The sequence below is a fragment of the Artibeus jamaicensis genome, unplaced genomic scaffold (assembly GCF_021234435.1).
Source record: "Artibeus jamaicensis isolate MK-2021 breed Jamaican fruit bat unplaced genomic scaffold, CSHL_Jam_final contig_464, whole genome shotgun sequence".
In the NCBI taxonomy this organism is placed as follows: Eukaryota; Metazoa; Chordata; class Mammalia; order Chiroptera; family Phyllostomidae; genus Artibeus; species Artibeus jamaicensis.
In genome coordinates, this window is record NW_026521842.1 from 48,922 (window position 1) to 66,533 (window position 17,612).

At 48.8% G+C, this 17,612-nt stretch overlaps 2 protein-coding genes across 5 annotated transcripts; one reads left to right on the forward strand and one right to left on the reverse strand.

Annotated features, from left to right (window-relative positions):
* The first annotated feature begins 6,779 nt into the window (after window positions 1–6,779).
* Window positions 6,780–14,849, forward strand: CAPNS1 (calpain small subunit 1). 4 transcript variants are annotated; one of them, XM_053666631.1, is made up of 12 exons: window positions 6,780–6,906; window positions 7,395–7,501; window positions 7,760–7,983; window positions 8,949–8,982; window positions 9,274–9,363; window positions 9,532–9,589; window positions 9,687–9,751; window positions 11,891–11,959; window positions 12,062–12,140; window positions 12,265–12,381; window positions 14,101–14,159; window positions 14,300–14,849. In XM_053666631.1, exons 3-12 carry the CDS (start codon window positions 7,778–7,780, stop codon window positions 14,324–14,326), a joined length of 804 nt encoding a protein of 267 aa, XP_053522606.1. In that variant the 5' UTR covers window positions 6,780–6,906; window positions 7,395–7,501; window positions 7,760–7,777; the 3' UTR covers window positions 14,327–14,849. The 4 variants fall into 4 exon arrangements, with proteins under 4 accessions (XP_053522606.1, XP_053522607.1, XP_037001860.2 ...); XM_053666632.1 differs by having other exon boundaries at window positions 6,780–6,903; XM_037145965.2 differs by lacking the exon at window positions 7,395–7,501.
* Window positions 14,850–15,439: 590 nt separating this feature from the next.
* Window positions 15,440–17,040, reverse strand: LOC119049825 (cytochrome c oxidase subunit 7A1, mitochondrial). Its single transcript, XM_037145970.2, has 4 exons — window positions 16,934–17,040; window positions 16,207–16,293; window positions 15,998–16,082; window positions 15,440–15,579 (listed from the first exon to the last, which is right to left on the reverse strand). The coding sequence occupies exons 1-4, from the start codon at window positions 16,946–16,948 to the stop codon at window positions 15,524–15,526; spliced, it is 243 nt and encodes an 80-aa protein (XP_037001865.1). The 5' UTR covers window positions 16,949–17,040; the 3' UTR covers window positions 15,440–15,523.
* Window positions 17,041–17,612: the final 572 nt, after the last annotated feature.

Here is a 17,612-nt window from a genome sequence, read left to right on the forward strand (position 1 = left end):
GGGAAATGGCGGCGCCCTCTACTGCCGCAGGCTGCGGGGACGCCGGGCCGGGTCCAACCGCCCACTCCCTCGCCTGTCTGCTCGCGCACAAATAGGCAACCACAGTCAACACGCAGCACCGCTTCCCCGCTGTCTCCTCCGCAGTCGCTCACCTGGTGGCTTGCTCGGTCGCTCACTAGGTCCAACCCTGCTCCTGGATCCCGCGCGTCTGGATTCGCGTCTGGATTCCGCGCCTGAGTGCGTCTGACCGAGTTTTCCTGTGCAACCCCGCTTCACCAGCCGCTGGTTTTGCCCCTTACCGGTCAGGCTGAAGAATTTGTTGTTAACGGACTTCCGAAAAGTTCAATTTTCCGTGTTCTGGCTGTGTTTTCTGTTGCTAATATTTAGTTGTCCCTAAACTTGGTTGTGTGAGAAGGCACGGCATATCCACCTATACCTCCATCTTGGCGGAAGTCTTAAAAATTATTTTTCAATTACATTTTGCAGTCAGTATTATTCTATATTAGTTTCAGTTGTACAGCATGTCGGTTAGGCAATCATATACTTTACACAACGTTCCCTCTGATATTTCCTGTTCCCAGCTGGCACCGTACGTGTGTGTAGTCACCACAACATCCTGGACTGTGTTCCAATTGATGTTTCTTGCATCAATGTTTCTCTCTTTTTGTTCCTCTCTAAAATCAATAAACATATTTAAAAAATTAAAATAAAATATGTTTTGCTCTATTTTATACATCTTATACAATGAGTAAACACTACCAGATATTTTAAACATCTTTAATTGTGGAATATGGCATAGCTATAGAAAAATAAAAAATACAGTTTTACAGTATATGGAATCATTATGAAGTGAACACTTGTAGCGGTGACTTCTCTCTTGAGTCCCCCCCTCCTCCCCCGTGCCACGAATACAAGTGAGTGAATAATGACTGAGACATGCTGAGATCTGTTTAGGGAGGAGGAGTGGGCTGTGGCCAGTTTCTCAGGAGCAAAAGAGGCCAGCAGCAGCCAGTTTCTCCAAGGACAAAAAGGCCTAGAGCGCCCTCTTCCATAGCCTTTTATTGGGTTGTAATACACAGGAATACCTGGCGGCAAGGATCAAACAGTAGATAACATTTCAAAGAGATCTGAGGGCTTACTATGAGTCAGTGTCTGTCAGGAAAAGAGTTGCAGAAACTTTGGGAGACATACCCATTTCCTCTCAGACCCTTATCATATGAATGAAAGCACTCTTAGCAGAGTAGATTTCACAGGTTTATCAGCAAGTCTTTGTGATGCCAGATTTTTCCCCAGGACACAATCTAGCAAGGCAAGGAGCTGCACCTTTCCCCATCAGGTATTCAGGTTTAAGGGGATTAGAGCCAAGAAAGCGCTTCTCCCAGAGAATATGGAAACTTGGGCTTTGACAAAGCTGGGGGTGGGGGGGCAAGAGTCCACTGCTCTTTGTTGCACCCCCCACCCCACCAGTCCTTCCATGAAGGCCTCCCAAATGATCAAGTCTGGCTTAGGTTGTCCCCTGCTGTGATGGGTCTTACCCATCACTGACTTCCGACCAAGCTTTGGGGGCAGGGAGAGGAACTGAGGCAGCGTTTGCTACCAGAGACAAGCTTTGTCTCCTGTGGCTGGCATTCCAAAGGTCGTCTCTCACCCTTAGCCACAAGGGGTAGAGATACAATTCCTAAAACTAGGCAGAGTGGTCTACAACAAACACTCAGATATCAGAGTGATCAGGCTTATGGAGGGGAGTCATTTGAACTGTGGTTTAGAAGGATAAGGAAGTTTTGCTATACAACCATGAAAGCACACTCTTCTGACAGAGTTTTCACTCTGATGACAAAGTCTGAATTGTATAAATAATTCCACATAAACTAAAGGGGGGTAATGGTGGGGATGGGGGGGTAGGGTGGAGGGGAATGAAGGGGGGAATAGAACAACTGTAACAGCATAATCAATAAAAAAATAATTAAAAAATTCCACAAAGGATGATGATGATGATAGCTGAAAAGTTCTTGATCATGTGTTGCATGCCCAACCCTGAGCTGGGTGATGATGGGGAAACACTGCTTCCTAAAATAGCCCTGCCCTTATCATAAGGCCCCTAATCCAGTCCAGTAGACAGACATTGTTGAACATTACAGATTATTATCTGTCATGAGTGTCTTGTGGAAGAAGTTCTAGGAGTCCTGGGAACTTATAACAGGGCAACCTGTTCTAGTCTGTGATGGGGGAGGTCAAACAAGGGCTTGACTCTGAAATAAAAAGGCAGGAGGGGGTGTTCCTGAAGAGGCACAGCCTGTGTAAGAGCCTGGCAGCAAGGAAGCCTGGGGAGAGGAGTGGGAACAGAGTGATTATTTTTTAATTTATTTAATTAATTAATTTCTGGTTATTTTTATGTGTCAACCTGACCAGTACATTTTGATGCCTTGATATTTAGCTAAACACCATTTTGAGTATATGTTTCTTCAAGGGTGTTTCTGGATGAAATTAGCATCTGAATCAGTAGACTGAGTAAAGCAGATTGCCCTCCCCAATGTGGGTGAGTCTCATCCAATCCTTTAAGGACCTGAATAGAACAAGAGGTAAAAGAAGAAATAATTAGTACTTTGCATGACTGTGGAGCTAGAATGTGGCTTTTCTTCTGCTTTCACTCTGGGACTTATATCATTAGCTTCCCTGGTTCTCAGGCCTTCAGACTTGGACCAGGATTTAAATAGTTGGCTTTCCTTGACCTCCAGTTTGCAGACAGCTTCTGTGACTTCTCAGCCAACATAATCATGTGAGCCAATTCATTATAATAAATCTTTCTTTTTCTCTCTATAGCCTGATGGTTCTTTCTCTGCAGAACCCTGAGTAATACACCACTGAAGGGAGGGCAGTGGTGGGACAGTAATCAGGATTAGTCATCACATAGCTATTTAGTATCAGCCATTCTTAGGTTTAGACCTGGCTCTACAAGTCCTCAGGCAAATGACTCCACCTCTCTGAACCTCCACTTATTCTATTTTCAGAGGGTTGTGAGAGGCCTTGCCAGACATACCTGTATAGAAGTTATCTCAGCCTAGTTCTCATCATGTCCTTAGGATACATTAGCAAGGGTAGTTATGACTATAAATAGGTAGCTTTGCAAAACTGACATTGAGGCAGCAAATTGTGAGGATTAAAAGCATGAGCTATAAAGCCAGCCTTCCTGGGTCTGAATCTTGACTCTGGCACTTCTACCCCCATCAGTCAGAATAGGCTAGGTTACACTGTGGTAACAAATGAGTTCTAGATCTTAGGAGACTAAAGTCTCAAATTTTCTTTCTCATAAAACAGGCACATGTTCTCCATCTCATGGCTCAGTGATCCAGCCAGCATCCCTGATGTGGCACTTCTGTGCACGCATAGCTACCAAGGTTGCCTAGGCAGGGGATGAGAGCATGGAGCATCCTGCACTGGTTTTTAAATGCTACCATTAGAAAGTGACTCTACCAACATTTCCACTCACATTTTATTAGCTAAAGCAAGTCACACAACTACGCCTGAGTTCAAAGAAGTCTGGAGATGGTGGAAGACTTTGGTAGTACTTGCTGTATTATCTCATTGATGGTGCTAAAAAATTCAGTGAGAAAAATCCACACAAAACATTTTATTCATTGAATAAATATTTGTGCACCTAAGATGTACTAAGCATTGTTTTAGGAACTGGGTACATAGTAGTGAACAAGACAGTCAAAAATCCCTGCCCTCAAGGAGCTCACATTCTAGTGGGTGATAGAGACAAGAAACTAGAGAAATAAAATATCAGTAGGTGAATAACTGGTAAGAGCAATGTGAGAGTGGGATGGGGAATGTGGGGGTTAAATCAGAGATCTGAGAGGACTTTCCTGAGATCACTAGATGTGTAGACTTGAGGCACTGAAGGGTGAGGCACTAAGACAGGGCTAGAGAGGGCCCTCATGTGTGCCAGGAGAGGGGCTGCTCAGATATTGCTATGCTTGCAGAGCCCCCTACTCTTGTCTGTGTTCTGCTGGGAGCATCTGGATCAAGCTGCCAGTAGGGCTTCTTTCTTAAAAGGGAGGAAATTAGATTAAAATATGCAGGAACCCCCCCCCCCACCGCCAAAAAAAGAGGGAGGAAATGCAGAGGTGACAACACAGATCACTAGTGACTTGGTGCCTGTGGTGAGAACTTTGACTGTTTTTTTAAAAAAATATTTATTTTAGAGAGGGAGAAAGAGAGGAAGAGAAACATTGATCAGTTACCTCTCAGGGTGCCCCAACCTGGGACCAGGCCACAACCCAGGCATGTGCCCTGATGGGGGATTGAACCAGTAACCTTTTGCTTTGCAGGCTGATGCCCAACTAAGCCATGTAGGCTAGGAGGAGAACTTTGACTCTTACCTAGAGTAAGGTGGAGCCACAGAAGGCTGAGCCCAGAGGGCCCTGATCTGACTTGGGTTCACAGACTCCCTCTGGCTGCATGTGGTGAGCAGACTGTGGGGCGGGGATGACAGACAAGAGATGAGGAAGAGGCTCCTGTGAGGTCCAGGAGGGAGAGGATAGAGCCTGGGACAGGGTGGGGCAGTGGGAGGGGAGAATTTAGATTCTGTAGATAGGATCAAAGTGGTTTGCTGACAGGTTGGAATGGGTGTGAGAGGTCAAGACAACCTTGGGGTGTTTGGTTTCAGTCACTGGGAGTACAGAGGTGCCATTAACCTAGATTGGGAAGGTGGAGAGGGAGCAGATTTGGGAGGTAGGTCAGTTTAGGATGCATGAAGTTTGAGACACCTCTAAGACCCCTGTGGAGATGGTGAGTAGGATGCAGGAGCCTGAAGATGTCTGGGTTAAAGATAGAAATTTGGGTATTGATAGCCCAAAGATGGAATTTAAGCCATGCATGTGAGGGAGATCTGCTGTGGCATGAGTGAATTAGAGAGATGGACTAAGGTCTAAGACTTAGAGTTGGCCAGGGTTAGAGGTTGGGCAGACAGAGACCTGGATGACAATATGATTGTAATTGGCAGAGTGCTATGAGAATGTGCACATTACAAGCATGTTAATTAGAAGCTGCACATTGTCTCAGATGGGGGTGGATACAGGGAGAGCTTCCTAGAGGAAGTGACTCCTGATACCTCAAAGCCAGAGAAGCTACAAAACCAGGCAAAAAATGAGGTGGAATGTTTTAGGTGGAGGGCAGAGCCCATGTGAAAGGCCTGGCAGCAAGTGAGACCTGGAGAGGGCAAACAGAAGTTGCTCAATCGGGTGGGGAGGGGTGTGGTGAGAAGGGAATCTGGATTAGTCATCGCCAAAGGTTTGGCATAGCCAAGCCCAGGTTCAGACCTGGTCCTGACACCCTCTGTGACCTCAGGCAATTTACCCTGCATTCAGAGTCTCTATTTTCTCTCCTGTTAGTTACTGCTTCATAGACAAGTCTTGTGTAGCAGTTCCTTGCCCTGGCCCCAGCAAGCCCTCAGGTAGCATAAGTAGTGACTATGGGTTTTATCTATTTTGAACTTGTTATCTGAGCTATTGTCATATTAATTATATTATTGAAGAATCAATGTATTAGGGTAGTGGTTAAGAGAACAAGCTAGGAGTTTAACCTCAGAGTCAGTTTACATATTTGTAAAATGGAGATAATATATAGAGCCTTGTGAAGGTATATGAGCTGATATGCCTTAAGTATTTAGGAGTTATTATTGGTATTATGTAAGAATGCGCAGGAGTCAACCACTCGAGTAATCCATGTGCGCTCCAGGAGTAGGGAACTACATGGATATGCAGAGAGAATAATAGCTACAATCACTTAATTATACTAGAGGCTTAGTGAGGAAGGAATAGGGATCTTTGCTCCCACTTTACAAATTAAAAGATCATCGCTCAGAAATCCCAAGTCACTGTTTGGTACGCCACAGTTATTAAGGGGCAGAGCCAGGACTCAAACTCAAGCCTAGCCAGGGGAGAGGCTAAGGGCCAGAGAAGTCAAACTACTTGGAAGCTTCATCTGAAAAGCCTGAAAAAGAACTTTGTGGGCATAGGTTGGAAACTGGAACCAGAGAGCAAGAGAAAATCCTCCGAAGGCATCTGGAGTCGCCCTCCTTTCTCCCAGTTTCTGTATTTTCTGCCCACCGCTCAACCAGACCTTAGCCAGACTTTAGCCAGTGGACTCTTACTGTGTCTAGGACCTCTTTAGAGACGGGAAGGCAGATGACTTTGGGCCAGTCCAGGAAAAATACTTCTGGGGATACTGATTCCGAGAGTAAAGGAGTGCGGATGGAGGAGACACAAGTCAACCTTCGCAGGCAGCAAAGTCCTATCTAGTTTGACCGCCATACTGCTGCTGCAAGGTCCAGGGAAGCCTAGTCTAGCCTCAGACCCCGCCAGGAAGGCGGGCGCTTGTCCCCCGACCGTGAGCCAAATAAAACTCGGAGTCTCCAGATGCTGTCGCGACCAGGCCCGGATAAAGGCCAAGAGCCAAGACTCCTGTTTCTCGAGAGGACATAAAAATTCATCCGTAGCCGGGTGGAGACCGCCTTCGGGGAAGAAATTCACACAACATACGGGGTCACCTTGTGGTTCCTGTCTCGGTACGTCTTCACCCGGGATAGAACGGTGTTGGGGAGACCTCGGACTAATGAAATTGGGCCCCAACGGGGCTTCAGGGACAGGGCTTCAGTCGCAGCGCCGGAAACAAGCTTTTCTGCGCACGCTCGCACCGGCCGTAACTTATTAGCTAGGCTGAGCTCACGTGCGCAGGCGCATTTTCCGGACGGCTATAGGACCGCGCGGATGCCGGCGGGGCGGCCCCTGGAGGCTAACCGGGTCCAAGCGGCCTGAGTCACGGGCCCCGCCCTACAGAGCCGGACGCAGCCAGAGGCCCGGGAGCAGCCTGGACGGACCGACCAGCGGGCTTGTGAGAGAGGTGGTGAGCACCCTGGCCAGTCTATCCTTGTATTCCGCAATCCCGGCCCTTACGGCCCCAGGCCCGACGAAACCCTGAAGTCCCAGCTTCAGGGGCCCCCAGCCTTACGATCTCAGCTTTGAACCTCCAGATCTATTCCGTCTCCATTATGCCGCCCCGGACACCCCTCCACCCTCTGTCTCAGGATCTAAAATACGAGCCCACGGATTTGGGAGGTACAATTATGTACCTCCCAAGTTATGCCCGGGGTGTGGGAATTTCTATAACCACGATCCTAGATGCGTGCTCCCAACTCTAATGGGGAACTCCGTTGTCCCAGGCCCGGGTCCTACACCCACGATCTCAGACCGGAGCCCACAAATCCAGCAGTGACAGGGTAATCCGGCTGCCGGGACTATCTAAACGTTCAAACCCACATTCCGGATTTCCAAAACCCTGACTCGGGAGTCTCTAGGCCGAGAATCTGATCCATGTTCCTGTTCCCCCCGCAGTACCCACAGTCCAGTTATGGAGCTTTGGAGCTCAGATTCGAGCGCCCAAACACATAGAGGATGCCTTAACACTATTCGGGGTCCCCGAGAAGCTCACTCTTAATGAGGTTCGATACCTCATTGAGTCGATCTCAAGCCTGATGGGGAGGGACCCTTTGAATCTGTAAGGGGCTTCAAACCTGATCTTCCGTCTGTATCGCAACCACCCAAGCACTGCCCTCCCCAGAAGCTCAGACCCCGTCCCGAATGGACTCTTCAAGCCCCAGCCTTATAGTATTCTCCCAAGTCCAAGTGCAGGAAATTCTTTATGGGGAGGAGGCGGGCACCGGGTGAAGCTGTCACCTAACTCCTTTTTTCCCCCTTAGGAATCTTGAGTCGCAGCCATGTTCCTGGTTAACTCGTTCCTGAAAGGCGGCAGTGGCGGGGGAGGCGGGGGTCTCGGGGGCGGTCTGGGGAATGTGCTCGGAGGCCTGATCAGTGGAGGAGGTGGAGGAGGTGGAGGAGGCGGAGGAGGCGGAGGCGGTGGCGGCGCCGGGGGCGGCGGCGGAACTGCCATGCGCATCCTGGGCGGGGTCATTAGCGCGATCAGGTAAGGCGGGGCCAGAGGGGGCGGGGCCTTGCGTTGGAGATTTGTCCCGCAAGGATAGAATGGGGTAACCTGGAGACTCACCTGGAGACTTAATTAGGCCGGGCCGGGCCGGGCCTGGGCTGGGAAGCCGGCCGTGAGGGGGCGGGCCCTAATGAGGTTGACAGCAGTTCATGGGGGCGGGGCTTCACCTGGTGGGTCGCGATCTATTGGATCTGTTGATGGGTTTTGGGAGGTGGCGCTTACTGATGCTGGACACCGCCAGCCTCCGCTAACCTGGACGTGAACGTTAAGGGGGCGGGGTCAATGAGGCTGGTTGTTACTGCATTGGGGCAAGGCTTGTCTTTCGAGCCTGGTGGGGCTGTCCTAGGTGGGTTAATGAGGTGTGCCCAGAAGAGGCTGACACCTACTGAGATAGGAGAAATTGTCTTGAGGGGGCTCAGCCTGGCCTGGAACTGGCTGGATCAAAATAGAAAAATGTCCTAGTGGAGGTAGGACAGGTTGCCTAATTAGGAGCCTGAATAGTCTTGACCACTGAGCTATGATCCCTACAAAGGGCAGGAACTAATGGATCTGGGTGGGGTGCTGGGAAGACACAAGTGTTAGGAAGCCCTAGCAATGAAGTGAGTTCCTAGGATGGGATCTGAGGAGTTAGGGGCCTGGAGAAGCTGAGGCAGAGCTTTTATGAAGTGAGCCTTCGAAGGGGCGCGATCTATTGAGGAAGAGCCATTGGGCAGGTGTGCTCTGGTGGGAGTGGAGCCTACCTTGAGGTCAGATCTGAGTTTCCTCGTGGGCACAACCAGGGCAGCAAGAATAGGGACAGGTGAGGACAAGGATAGATAAGGCTGGCTGAGGGAACAGTTAGGGAGGGTGTCAGGCTGGGGTTTGGGGGGTGTTTGGGGTGTGGGGGCTAAGGCTGCTCATTGAAAGCCTTGCTGCCTGGTGCTAATTGCCCTGTTTTCCTCCAGTGAAGCAGCTGCTCAGTACAACCCAGAACCCCCGGTAAGGTACCCTCCACAACCTGGGACCTTTCTTTTCACTCTGAGGCCTTTTTCAGCATACCTCCTTGTCACTTTGGAGAAGCCCTACCCCTTCTCCATCTTATAAGATCCTTCTCATTAAGTCTGTCCCTTGTCATGTCCTCCAACTTAGCTATTACTCCCCTCCTATTCACTGACAACCTCTCATTCCTTTGATTACTCAGCTACCCAGTCCACTCTGACCTTACCACTTAGGTCTATACTAGCCAGGGCACCCCTCCCCCACCTTTTCTGAGATCTCCTCCTTTTGCAGCCCCCACGAACCCATTACTCCAACATTGAAGCCAATGAGAGTGAGGAGGTCCGGCAATTCCGGAGGCTCTTTGCCCAGCTGGCTGGAGATGTAAGTAACCTGGGGTCCCCAGACCTGTCCTAACTCTTCTGTACTTTTCCTTGGGCAGCCCTTGCACATACACACACTCAACAATGGCAATCCCAGAGTGCCTATCCACCTTCATGGCACACCCAGATCCCTTTCAGTCACGCTGATCCACCCCAAACTTTTCTGCAGGACATGGAGGTCAGTGCAACAGAACTCATGAACATTCTCAACAAGGTCGTGACCCGACGTGAGTGACTGGGGTCAACACACAGGGCAGGTTTAGAGGTATGGCAGCTGGGGTAGCTGTGACCTCTGGTGTCTGACTTTCAATCTGTCCCCCACAGACCCTGATCTGAAGACTGATGGTTTTGGTATTGACACATGTCGCAGCATGGTGGCCGTGATGGATGTATCCTTGTGGACAGTTTAGGGGAGGTCTTGGGTGAAGAAGGAAAAAAAAATTTTTTTAAGATTTTATTTATTTATCTTTAGAGGGGAAGAAAAGGAGAGAGGGAGAGAAATATTAATGTATGGTTGTGTCTCATGCATCCCCTTCTGGAAACTGGCCTGCAACCCAGGCATGTGCCCTGACTGGGAATCGAACCGCGATCCTTTGGTTCACAGGCCTGCAATCAATCCACTGAGCTACACCAGCCAAGATGAAGAAGGAAATTTTGAGAGCATGAGTGGGAGCCAGGATACAGCTTTCATACCCACAGATGTGGACAGGACTACATGAGAACACATACCCACCTGTGGACATGGGGCTACCAATAATAACATCAGCTGTCATAGCTGGCACTTACATGTACTTCATAGCCATCCTGTTAGAGATATACAATTATTCCATTCTATAACTAAAGAAACTGAGACAGAGAGAGTCAGTCATTTGTCCAAAGTTATAAATAAAGAGTAAGTGGCAGGATAGGAATTTGGACTCCAGGTCTTTTGGATTTGAGAACCCAAGGTTATAACTGCCATAGATATGCCCATGTGCACATATACACATACAAGGGCATATCCATATCCATGAAGGTATGTGATGTCGTATCTATTTGCACATGGGCCAGTCATTAGCTGATCTTAGATACGTCCACACTTAGGACATAGGTCAGTGGAGATGAACATATATATACTCATGTCATGTGATCACATACATGTGTGGTACAGGGTTAAACAATTCTGGGTCTGTGCCTTAGCAAGGTTACTAAGCTCCTCTGTGCTTCAATTTGTCCATCTGTAAAATGGGCTGAATGATGATGGTGATACCACATTAGAGTCACATGCCAAAGGTTTAGCACAGTCTGTACACGTAGATTTTTCAGTTCTGAATCTGCTTTTGTCTCTGATTTGGAAATAACACTGGTGGGGCTGGTATCTTGAGGCTTTAGTGAGAAAAGTGATATTCCTGAGAAGCTTAGAACTTTCTAATGTGTGTTAGGTAATCTGGTAAGTCTTAGCTATCATTGTTATTGAGAATTTATCAAGTGCCAGCTCCTGAGCTAAGGGCTTTCTGCTAATATCTCATTCTGCTCTGATCACAAACCCAGCAGGTATTGACTACTGTCACCTCATTTTCTTGGAGCTCCAAGTTGCTCTTGTTTTTTACATGTCCTGCCATTTGGAAATCAAATTACTTGTACTATCAAGGATTTTATGAATGAGGAATTAGCACCCTGATCATTGTGGCTCAGTAGTTCAAACACTGTCCTATACAACAAAAGGTCATGGGTTTGAATCCTGGTAAGGGCACATCCCTAGGTTGTGGGTTTGGTTCTCAGTCAGGGCACATATGGGAGGCAACCACTGATGTTTTTCTCCCTCTCTAAGGTCACTGAATATGTCTTTGGGTAAGGATTTAAAAAAAGAATAAAAGAATAAATGAGGAATTAGCAACTATTTTCTGGTGAGAAATTTGTAGTTTGGAAAAATTTATTATTAATTCCACATGGTTATGTTTAAACAGAGTCCTTACCATTAAGTAACATAAAGTGACCCTGGCCCAGTAGTTCAGTCAGTTATAGCATTGTCCTGATAGCCAAAGTTATACAGGTCAGGGCACACACAAGAAACAACCAAGGAATGCGTAAAAGAGTGGAACAATAAAATCAATGTTTCTCTCTCCCTTACTCTCTCTAAAATCAATTAAGAAAAGAAACAGACCCTGGATGGTGTAGCTCAGTGGATTTGAGCGCAAGCCTGTGAAACAAAGGGTTGCTGGTTTGATTCCCAGTCGGGGCACATGCCTGGGTTGGAGACTGGGTTCCTAGTAGGGGGCATGTGAGAAGTAACCACACATTGATGTTCCTCTCTTTCTCCTTCCCTTCCCCTCTCTCTAAAAATAAATAGATAAATCTTGGGGGAAAAACCAAAGTAAATATGTATGGATAAAATGAGAAATAGCACCATACCCAAGGTGACATGACTAGGATATGAGACGAGAACTGGGGTTTTAGCCCATGTTTCCCTGCTTGGATCTTATCGTCCCCACATGATAGGGGTCCAATGCACGCATTTGGTACAGCTACTCTTAACATCCTTATGCCAGAGTGACACAACAGGCAAGCTGGGTTTTGAGGAATTCAAGTATTTGTGGAACAATATCAAAAAGTGGCAGGTGTGTGGTGACCTATGACACCCCTTGCATGAAGACTCTTAAGCCATGGAGATGCTGTGCCTCCTGATGCTCAGTTGATCTCTGTTCTCCCTGTCCCCACAGGCCATATATAAACAGTTTGATGTTGACCGTTCAGGGACCATTGGCAGCAGTGAACTCCCGGGGGCCTTTGAGGCAGCAGGTATGGCTGGCAGGGGTGGGGTTGGTGAGGCAGCCCCCACCGAGCTGGTCTGAGCCTGAATCCTGGGGCTGGGAGTGAGTTGGGCTATGTGGCCCCCACACCTGAGAGATTAAACTATTGTCAGGATTCCACCTAAATGAACATCTCTACAACATGATCATCCGACGTTACTCTGATGAGGGAGGGAACATGGATTTTGACAACTTCATCAGCTGCCTGGTCAGGCTGGATGCCATGTTCCGTGAGTGGATACCCTAGCTGTCTTCCTGGGTGGGGATTTTATTTGTTCCGTCTCCACTGGCCAAAGTCTTTGAGACTGAGGTGGGCTACGGTAGAGGCACAGCAATGATCGAAACAACCACAGATCCTACCCTCAAATCATTCACAGTCCAGTGGAGGAAAGGTAAATCATCAGAGACTACAAAGAATTGTTACCACTGGGATAGGGAAAGCTCAGGGCAGAGTGATGGGGGCTGTGAGGGGAAACTCAGGGCATAGGGGGTTTAAATTTGTGACTGGGGAAGCTCTAAGGTCTTCAAACTTAAGAGGCAGCCTGAGTCAAGGAGGGCTTCCTGGAGTAAGGCACATATGAGTTGAGACCTTAGGGGTAAGAGTGAAGATAAGTGTTGCAGTGGGAACAGCCTGTGTAAAGGCCTAGACAGGAAAAAAATACACTTTTGGTATTTTTTGTTGGATACATATGCCTGTTCAGCACACTGAACAGGGGGTGGGATGGCGTTATATAAGGCTGTGAGGGGAAATCAGCAGGGTCTGGATCTGGAAGGTGTTTTGAACATTAACTCGATGAATTCTTAAGATGGCTCTGAGAAGTAGAAATTACTGTCCCCATTTTATGGAGGAGGTAGCTAGGGTTCTAGGAGGCAAAATTGCTTGCTCACAGCCACTTGGCAACGAAGTTGCAAAGCCAGAATTTGAACTCAGATCTGAGGGAGTTGAGTGAAGGGAAGGAAGGTCAGTGGGCATGTATGTAGAGCTTTGAATGCCAATTTTGGGGTGCTCAGACACTAAAGGAAGCAATCGAGACCTACAGCAGTTTCTGGGGCATGGTGCAGGAGCAGGTTTGACTATGATTTCTCAGCTGTCCAAGAGACCAGGGAGCTGAGCTCAGTACATTAAGATTGTAGGAAGACGCAAAGGGACAGGTATGTCATGGATGCGAGGGGAAGGTGGGAGTGCACAATAGGGTAGGTGATGCCAAAAGTCACATATGAGAAAGCCTAAGAAATGTCCATTGGATTTACCAGCTAGAGGGTCAATAGTAACTGCAGTCGGTGTGGTGTCAGGAGACCAGGTATGTGGACATCTGAGGATGGATTCTGAGTGCAGAGAAGAGGGGGGGAAGCAAAGGCAGTTTGGCACCAGTTTGCCTAGATTTGGCTGTGGGTGGGGAGCATAGAGTGGAGTTTCAGGGCAGGAGTAGGAACACTACCAGACTGGAAGGTGGGAAGTGGAGCCTGCAGAGCCTCAGTTTCCTATAGTCTTTAGACTGGAACTGGAGGGTTTAGAGGTTGGCAGGAGAGTGAGACCTGGGCAGAGGGTAATGGGAGCGTACAGGTATGTAGAAGGCATTATTTATTATTTAACATTATTTTTTTCATTGTATTTTTTCCATTACCATTTATCTCTTCATACCCTCTTCCACCTCCACCTACTCTGGAGGCCATTATTATTGAAGTGGGTAACAGCCTGGGTTTCAATCCTAATTTCCTCACTTTCTCACTGTGTGACCTGCAGCACATCACTTCTCTGTGCCAAATTTTAAAATGACACTTATCTCACAGAATTGGATTAAATGAGTTAATACATTCAAAACACTTTATACAGTGCTTGACACAAAGCACTCGATAAAGTACTGGCCATTATCATCATCATTCCTTATATTAGTATATTTTTATCCTAAAAGCCAGCTGCTTGTCACCCCCACTCTTCCTTTCTCTAGGTGCCTTCAAATCTCTTGACAAAGATGGCACTGGACAAATTCAAGTGAACATCCAGGAGGTAAGAACTCCCATTCTGGAATGTGGGTTTCTAGGGAGGGACCCCTCCCTCCTATTTCTGCAACAACCCCAGGGTGAGGGCAGAGGGCTCCTGGTATTCCCAATTCCCTTCCTCCTCACTTCGTGTCCTTCTCTCCCCAGTGGCTGCAGCTGACTATGTATTCCTGAATGGGATCCCCAGACCTCTTCCCTCATCACCTTGCTATAGGAGGTCACCTTGGACTTTTTGGTCTCTCCCAGGGCTAATCCTGTCTGTACTCATTCATGTCTTTGTGGGGCATGCTGACTCACCAGCTTTTCCTTTCTCCTAGCCGTTGGCAACTTGCTTCTCAGAAAACAGCTAGGGCCCAACATGTCCCAACATGCCATGCCCCAAGTTACCCCTGGCTCTAAGACATTCTAACACACCCTATCCCATGGGTCCTCCACTTTCTGCACACACCCTTCTCACCCTGTCCATGACCTTTTTCAAACATCTGTGCCAAGCTGTGTTGCTTCCATTCCCCAAGGGCCCTTCTCTAAGTTCTAGGAGGATCACCCCTGTCCCTGTGCACCCTGGCACACCTGTTCAGTTAATTACCCAGGCAGCTGAACTACAGGTGATAGCAGGCCCACATGCTCCAGTGCCTTTGTATTCTGCTCCCAGCCTGCCAGGCCCTGTAGGAAATAAATTTACCTTAATTGCTGCTGAGATGTGCCTCCTGTTCTGAGAGTGGAAGGGTTGGCTCAGGTCCTGTCTAGGTCCTGGTGGTGAAGTGGGGGTGGTTTTGTGGGTCTTTGTGTCTGTCCCCAAGGTTGGATCTGCATGCCTTTCTCATACTGGATCCAAGTTGAGCTGTAGCCTCATTCTTTCTACGATGCTTCACAGATTCTGTGGAAACAGACTGGGACCCAGATACCTGGGCACTTTCTGCTCCTGCTGCAAGAGCAGGGCTGGTGGGAAGTGTCACTGCCACCCCTGGTTCTGTCCCTGAAGCTCATGTTTGTCCCACTGTCATTTGTGCATGAGTGAGTTTGTCCTTACTTGCCTCAGCCTGTTTTGTCATCTTCCTTCCCACCCTGTGGGCCTCTGCAGGGAGAGAGGCTGGTGAGGATACCAGCCCCAGAGGCAGCCCAGGGGTGTCATTTGGAGTCCCCAACCCCTGTGGAAGGGCTGAGAGGCAGTGACCCCTAAGAGTAGATGTGGTCTAGAATGAGGGACTAAAGGCTGGGGCAGTGGGCAGTCCATAGGATGGCAATTACTTGTTAGTGGAAGGATGGATAGAGGGGCACACACAGAGGCCAGAGCTGGGCTGGGTTCCCCAAGAAACCAGCACATTTATTGATGTCTGTTCAAGTCCTTCAGGTCCTGAAGGCTTCTTGGTCTCACTTCTTATGGGGGAAGGAAGCCCAGCCAAGACAATACAGGCTGTAGATGGTGCCTAGGAAGGGAGTGGGGGGGGTACATAGTGAGATCCTAATCATTTCCCTGAACCCTATCTTAGGCTTTTATGCCCCTCTTCGGACTCGCCAGTCACCGAGCTGTATGCCAGCCCCCAGTTTTGAGTCAAGTTCCATCTCAAAACTGCATTTCAGGTGGGGAATCTCTGGTCCTTGATCCAGACCAGGCCCTGGACTTTCAATCCAGCCCCTGTCAGGGTGCCAGGGCCCGTCCTGGGACAGAAGCACAAGCCCCAAGGAGCTGCCTCCTATTTGCTAGTCTACACTCCAGTACTGTCCCCAAACCTGGCCACCTCACAGCCCAATCCCCTCTTTAAACCCCAGTCCGAGAACAAGCCCCCTTCACTCCAGCTAGAGCCCGCCTCGTGCATCTCAGGCTGAACCCAACTCTGCACTCACCTCCAAGACACAGCGCCATGGTGAATCGGTAGAGAATGCTGTCAGTTCCCCCGCCCTTCAGGTGCACCGGGAGGTCATTGTCCGCCTGAGATTGGGGCCGACCAATAGAAAAGGTGTTGGTTGCGACGAGGGTAGTTACCCCCCTACCCCAGATCGAACTTCCGTCTCCCGGCCTTGCCCTTGCCCTTGCCCTGCCTCCACTTGACTACCTGGAAGAGTTTCTGTTTCTCAGCCACTCGGTTCTCCAAGCGGTTCCAGGCGGTTGAACTGAAAGAGCGAATCAATGCCTGGGAAACCTGGGCGGAGGGGATTGATGGGTGGGTGTTAGAGGCGCCTGGAGAAGCGTCTCAAGGTGGGTCTGGTCAGGGGAACCAGACTAGTACTGTGCTTTGGGAGCTTCCCAAAGGCAAGATCAGGATTGCCAGCACGAGTGGGGGAGGGTGTTGTCAAGAAAGACCCAGAAGGGAACTCGCACCTAAAGGGTTGGACTTGGAGTTTATCAAGCTGTCTAGAAGGTGCTGGCAGAGGGGTGGTCCCAAAAGGGAGACTAATGGACCTGCGGGTCCAAATCGCGAGATGTTTTTTTTGTTGTTGGGGAGGGTTTCCTGGATTAACGGTAGGAACCCAGGTCCCGGAAATGTGACTGGATCGGGGTACTCTGTGGGGTTTCCAGACAGCAAGGGAAAGGGTGTTGCATTCCCAGTGCCTGGGTCCCGACCAGTACCCTGGACGAAGGAAGACGTTCAAACCCAGAGTTCTGGGCCCCATGTTAGGGAGGGGAGAGGTAGGGGTGTCCAAAACTGTTTAGGAGGAAGACTGGAACCCTGAAAGGGGCTCACATTACAAGCCCCCAGATCCCGGGATGTTTAGGGACTCTGGTACTGGGGTAATGGCTTTCAGGTTGGGGGTCCCGGCCCAGCGCGTGTGGACCCTCACCTTCAAGGCCCTCATTCTGAGTCCTCTTCGGCCGGAGTCACCTATCCTCTCTGCCCAAGGACATACAGCGGCCTTCCCTCCCTGGAACCCCTGGCCACTCCCCGGGCGCGCTACAAAAACCCTGTCTGGCCCTCGCCAGAGTGGGGTGGAGCCCAGAGAAGCGGCCGAATAGGTCGGTGGAGAAAACGCTGTAATCCCACCCCCCCGCACCAAATGGTTGAGGTACCCATCTGTTACTCATCTCCGAATTTCCATTGGTCCAAGTTCCAGTTCCAGGAAGTATATTTTGGGGTTTGTAGCTGGGGCAAGTACATTTTCTCCTCCAGCTCTCTCGGGTCTCCTTTTACCCGGATTGGTACTGCAGACAGTGTGAGGGCGCAGCTAAACGGGTTGGAACTTCTTGTTCTATTTACTTAGACCGAGCGATTGAACACCTGAGTCTTATTCCCTGTATCTGTAACGTGAGATTAAGAGACTTAAAGTTTTGGGAGCACTAAATGAGCTCATATTAGAGCACAAGTGAGCTAAGTTACATCGGAGCTAAAAACTATTGCATACAGACGGATAAGAGCTGTTATTTCCACTTTTCTAGCAGCAAGGCTCATATAGAAAATATTTTTGTATTTAGTTAATTTAAGTCTTTTTTTTTTTTTTAAAGATTTTATTTATTTATCTTTTA

Bases quoted from the DNA above. Each gene is read 5' to 3' on its own strand.
- LOC119049825 (XM_037145970.2), bottom strand. The intron at 16,083-16,206 runs GTAGTCAAGTGG...CCCCAATCTCAG, and splicing joins AGAAACAGAAACTCTTCCAG to GCGGACAATGACCTCCCGGT. The intron at 15,580-15,997 runs GTGAGTGCAGAG...CTCCCTTCCTAG, and splicing joins CATGGCGCTGTGTCTTGGAG to GCACCATCTACAGCCTGTAT.
- CAPNS1 (XM_053666631.1), top strand. From the start codon at position 7,778: ATGTTCCTGGTTAACTCGTTCCTGAAAGGCGGCAGTGGCGGGGGAGGC. The intron at 7,984-8,948 runs GTAAGGCGGGGC...GTTTTCCTCCAG, and splicing joins GGGGTCATTAGCGCGATCAG to TGAAGCAGCTGCTCAGTACA. The intron at 14,160-14,299 runs GTAAGAACTCCC...TTCTCTCCCCAG, and splicing joins TTCAAGTGAACATCCAGGAG to TGGCTGCAGCTGACTATGTA.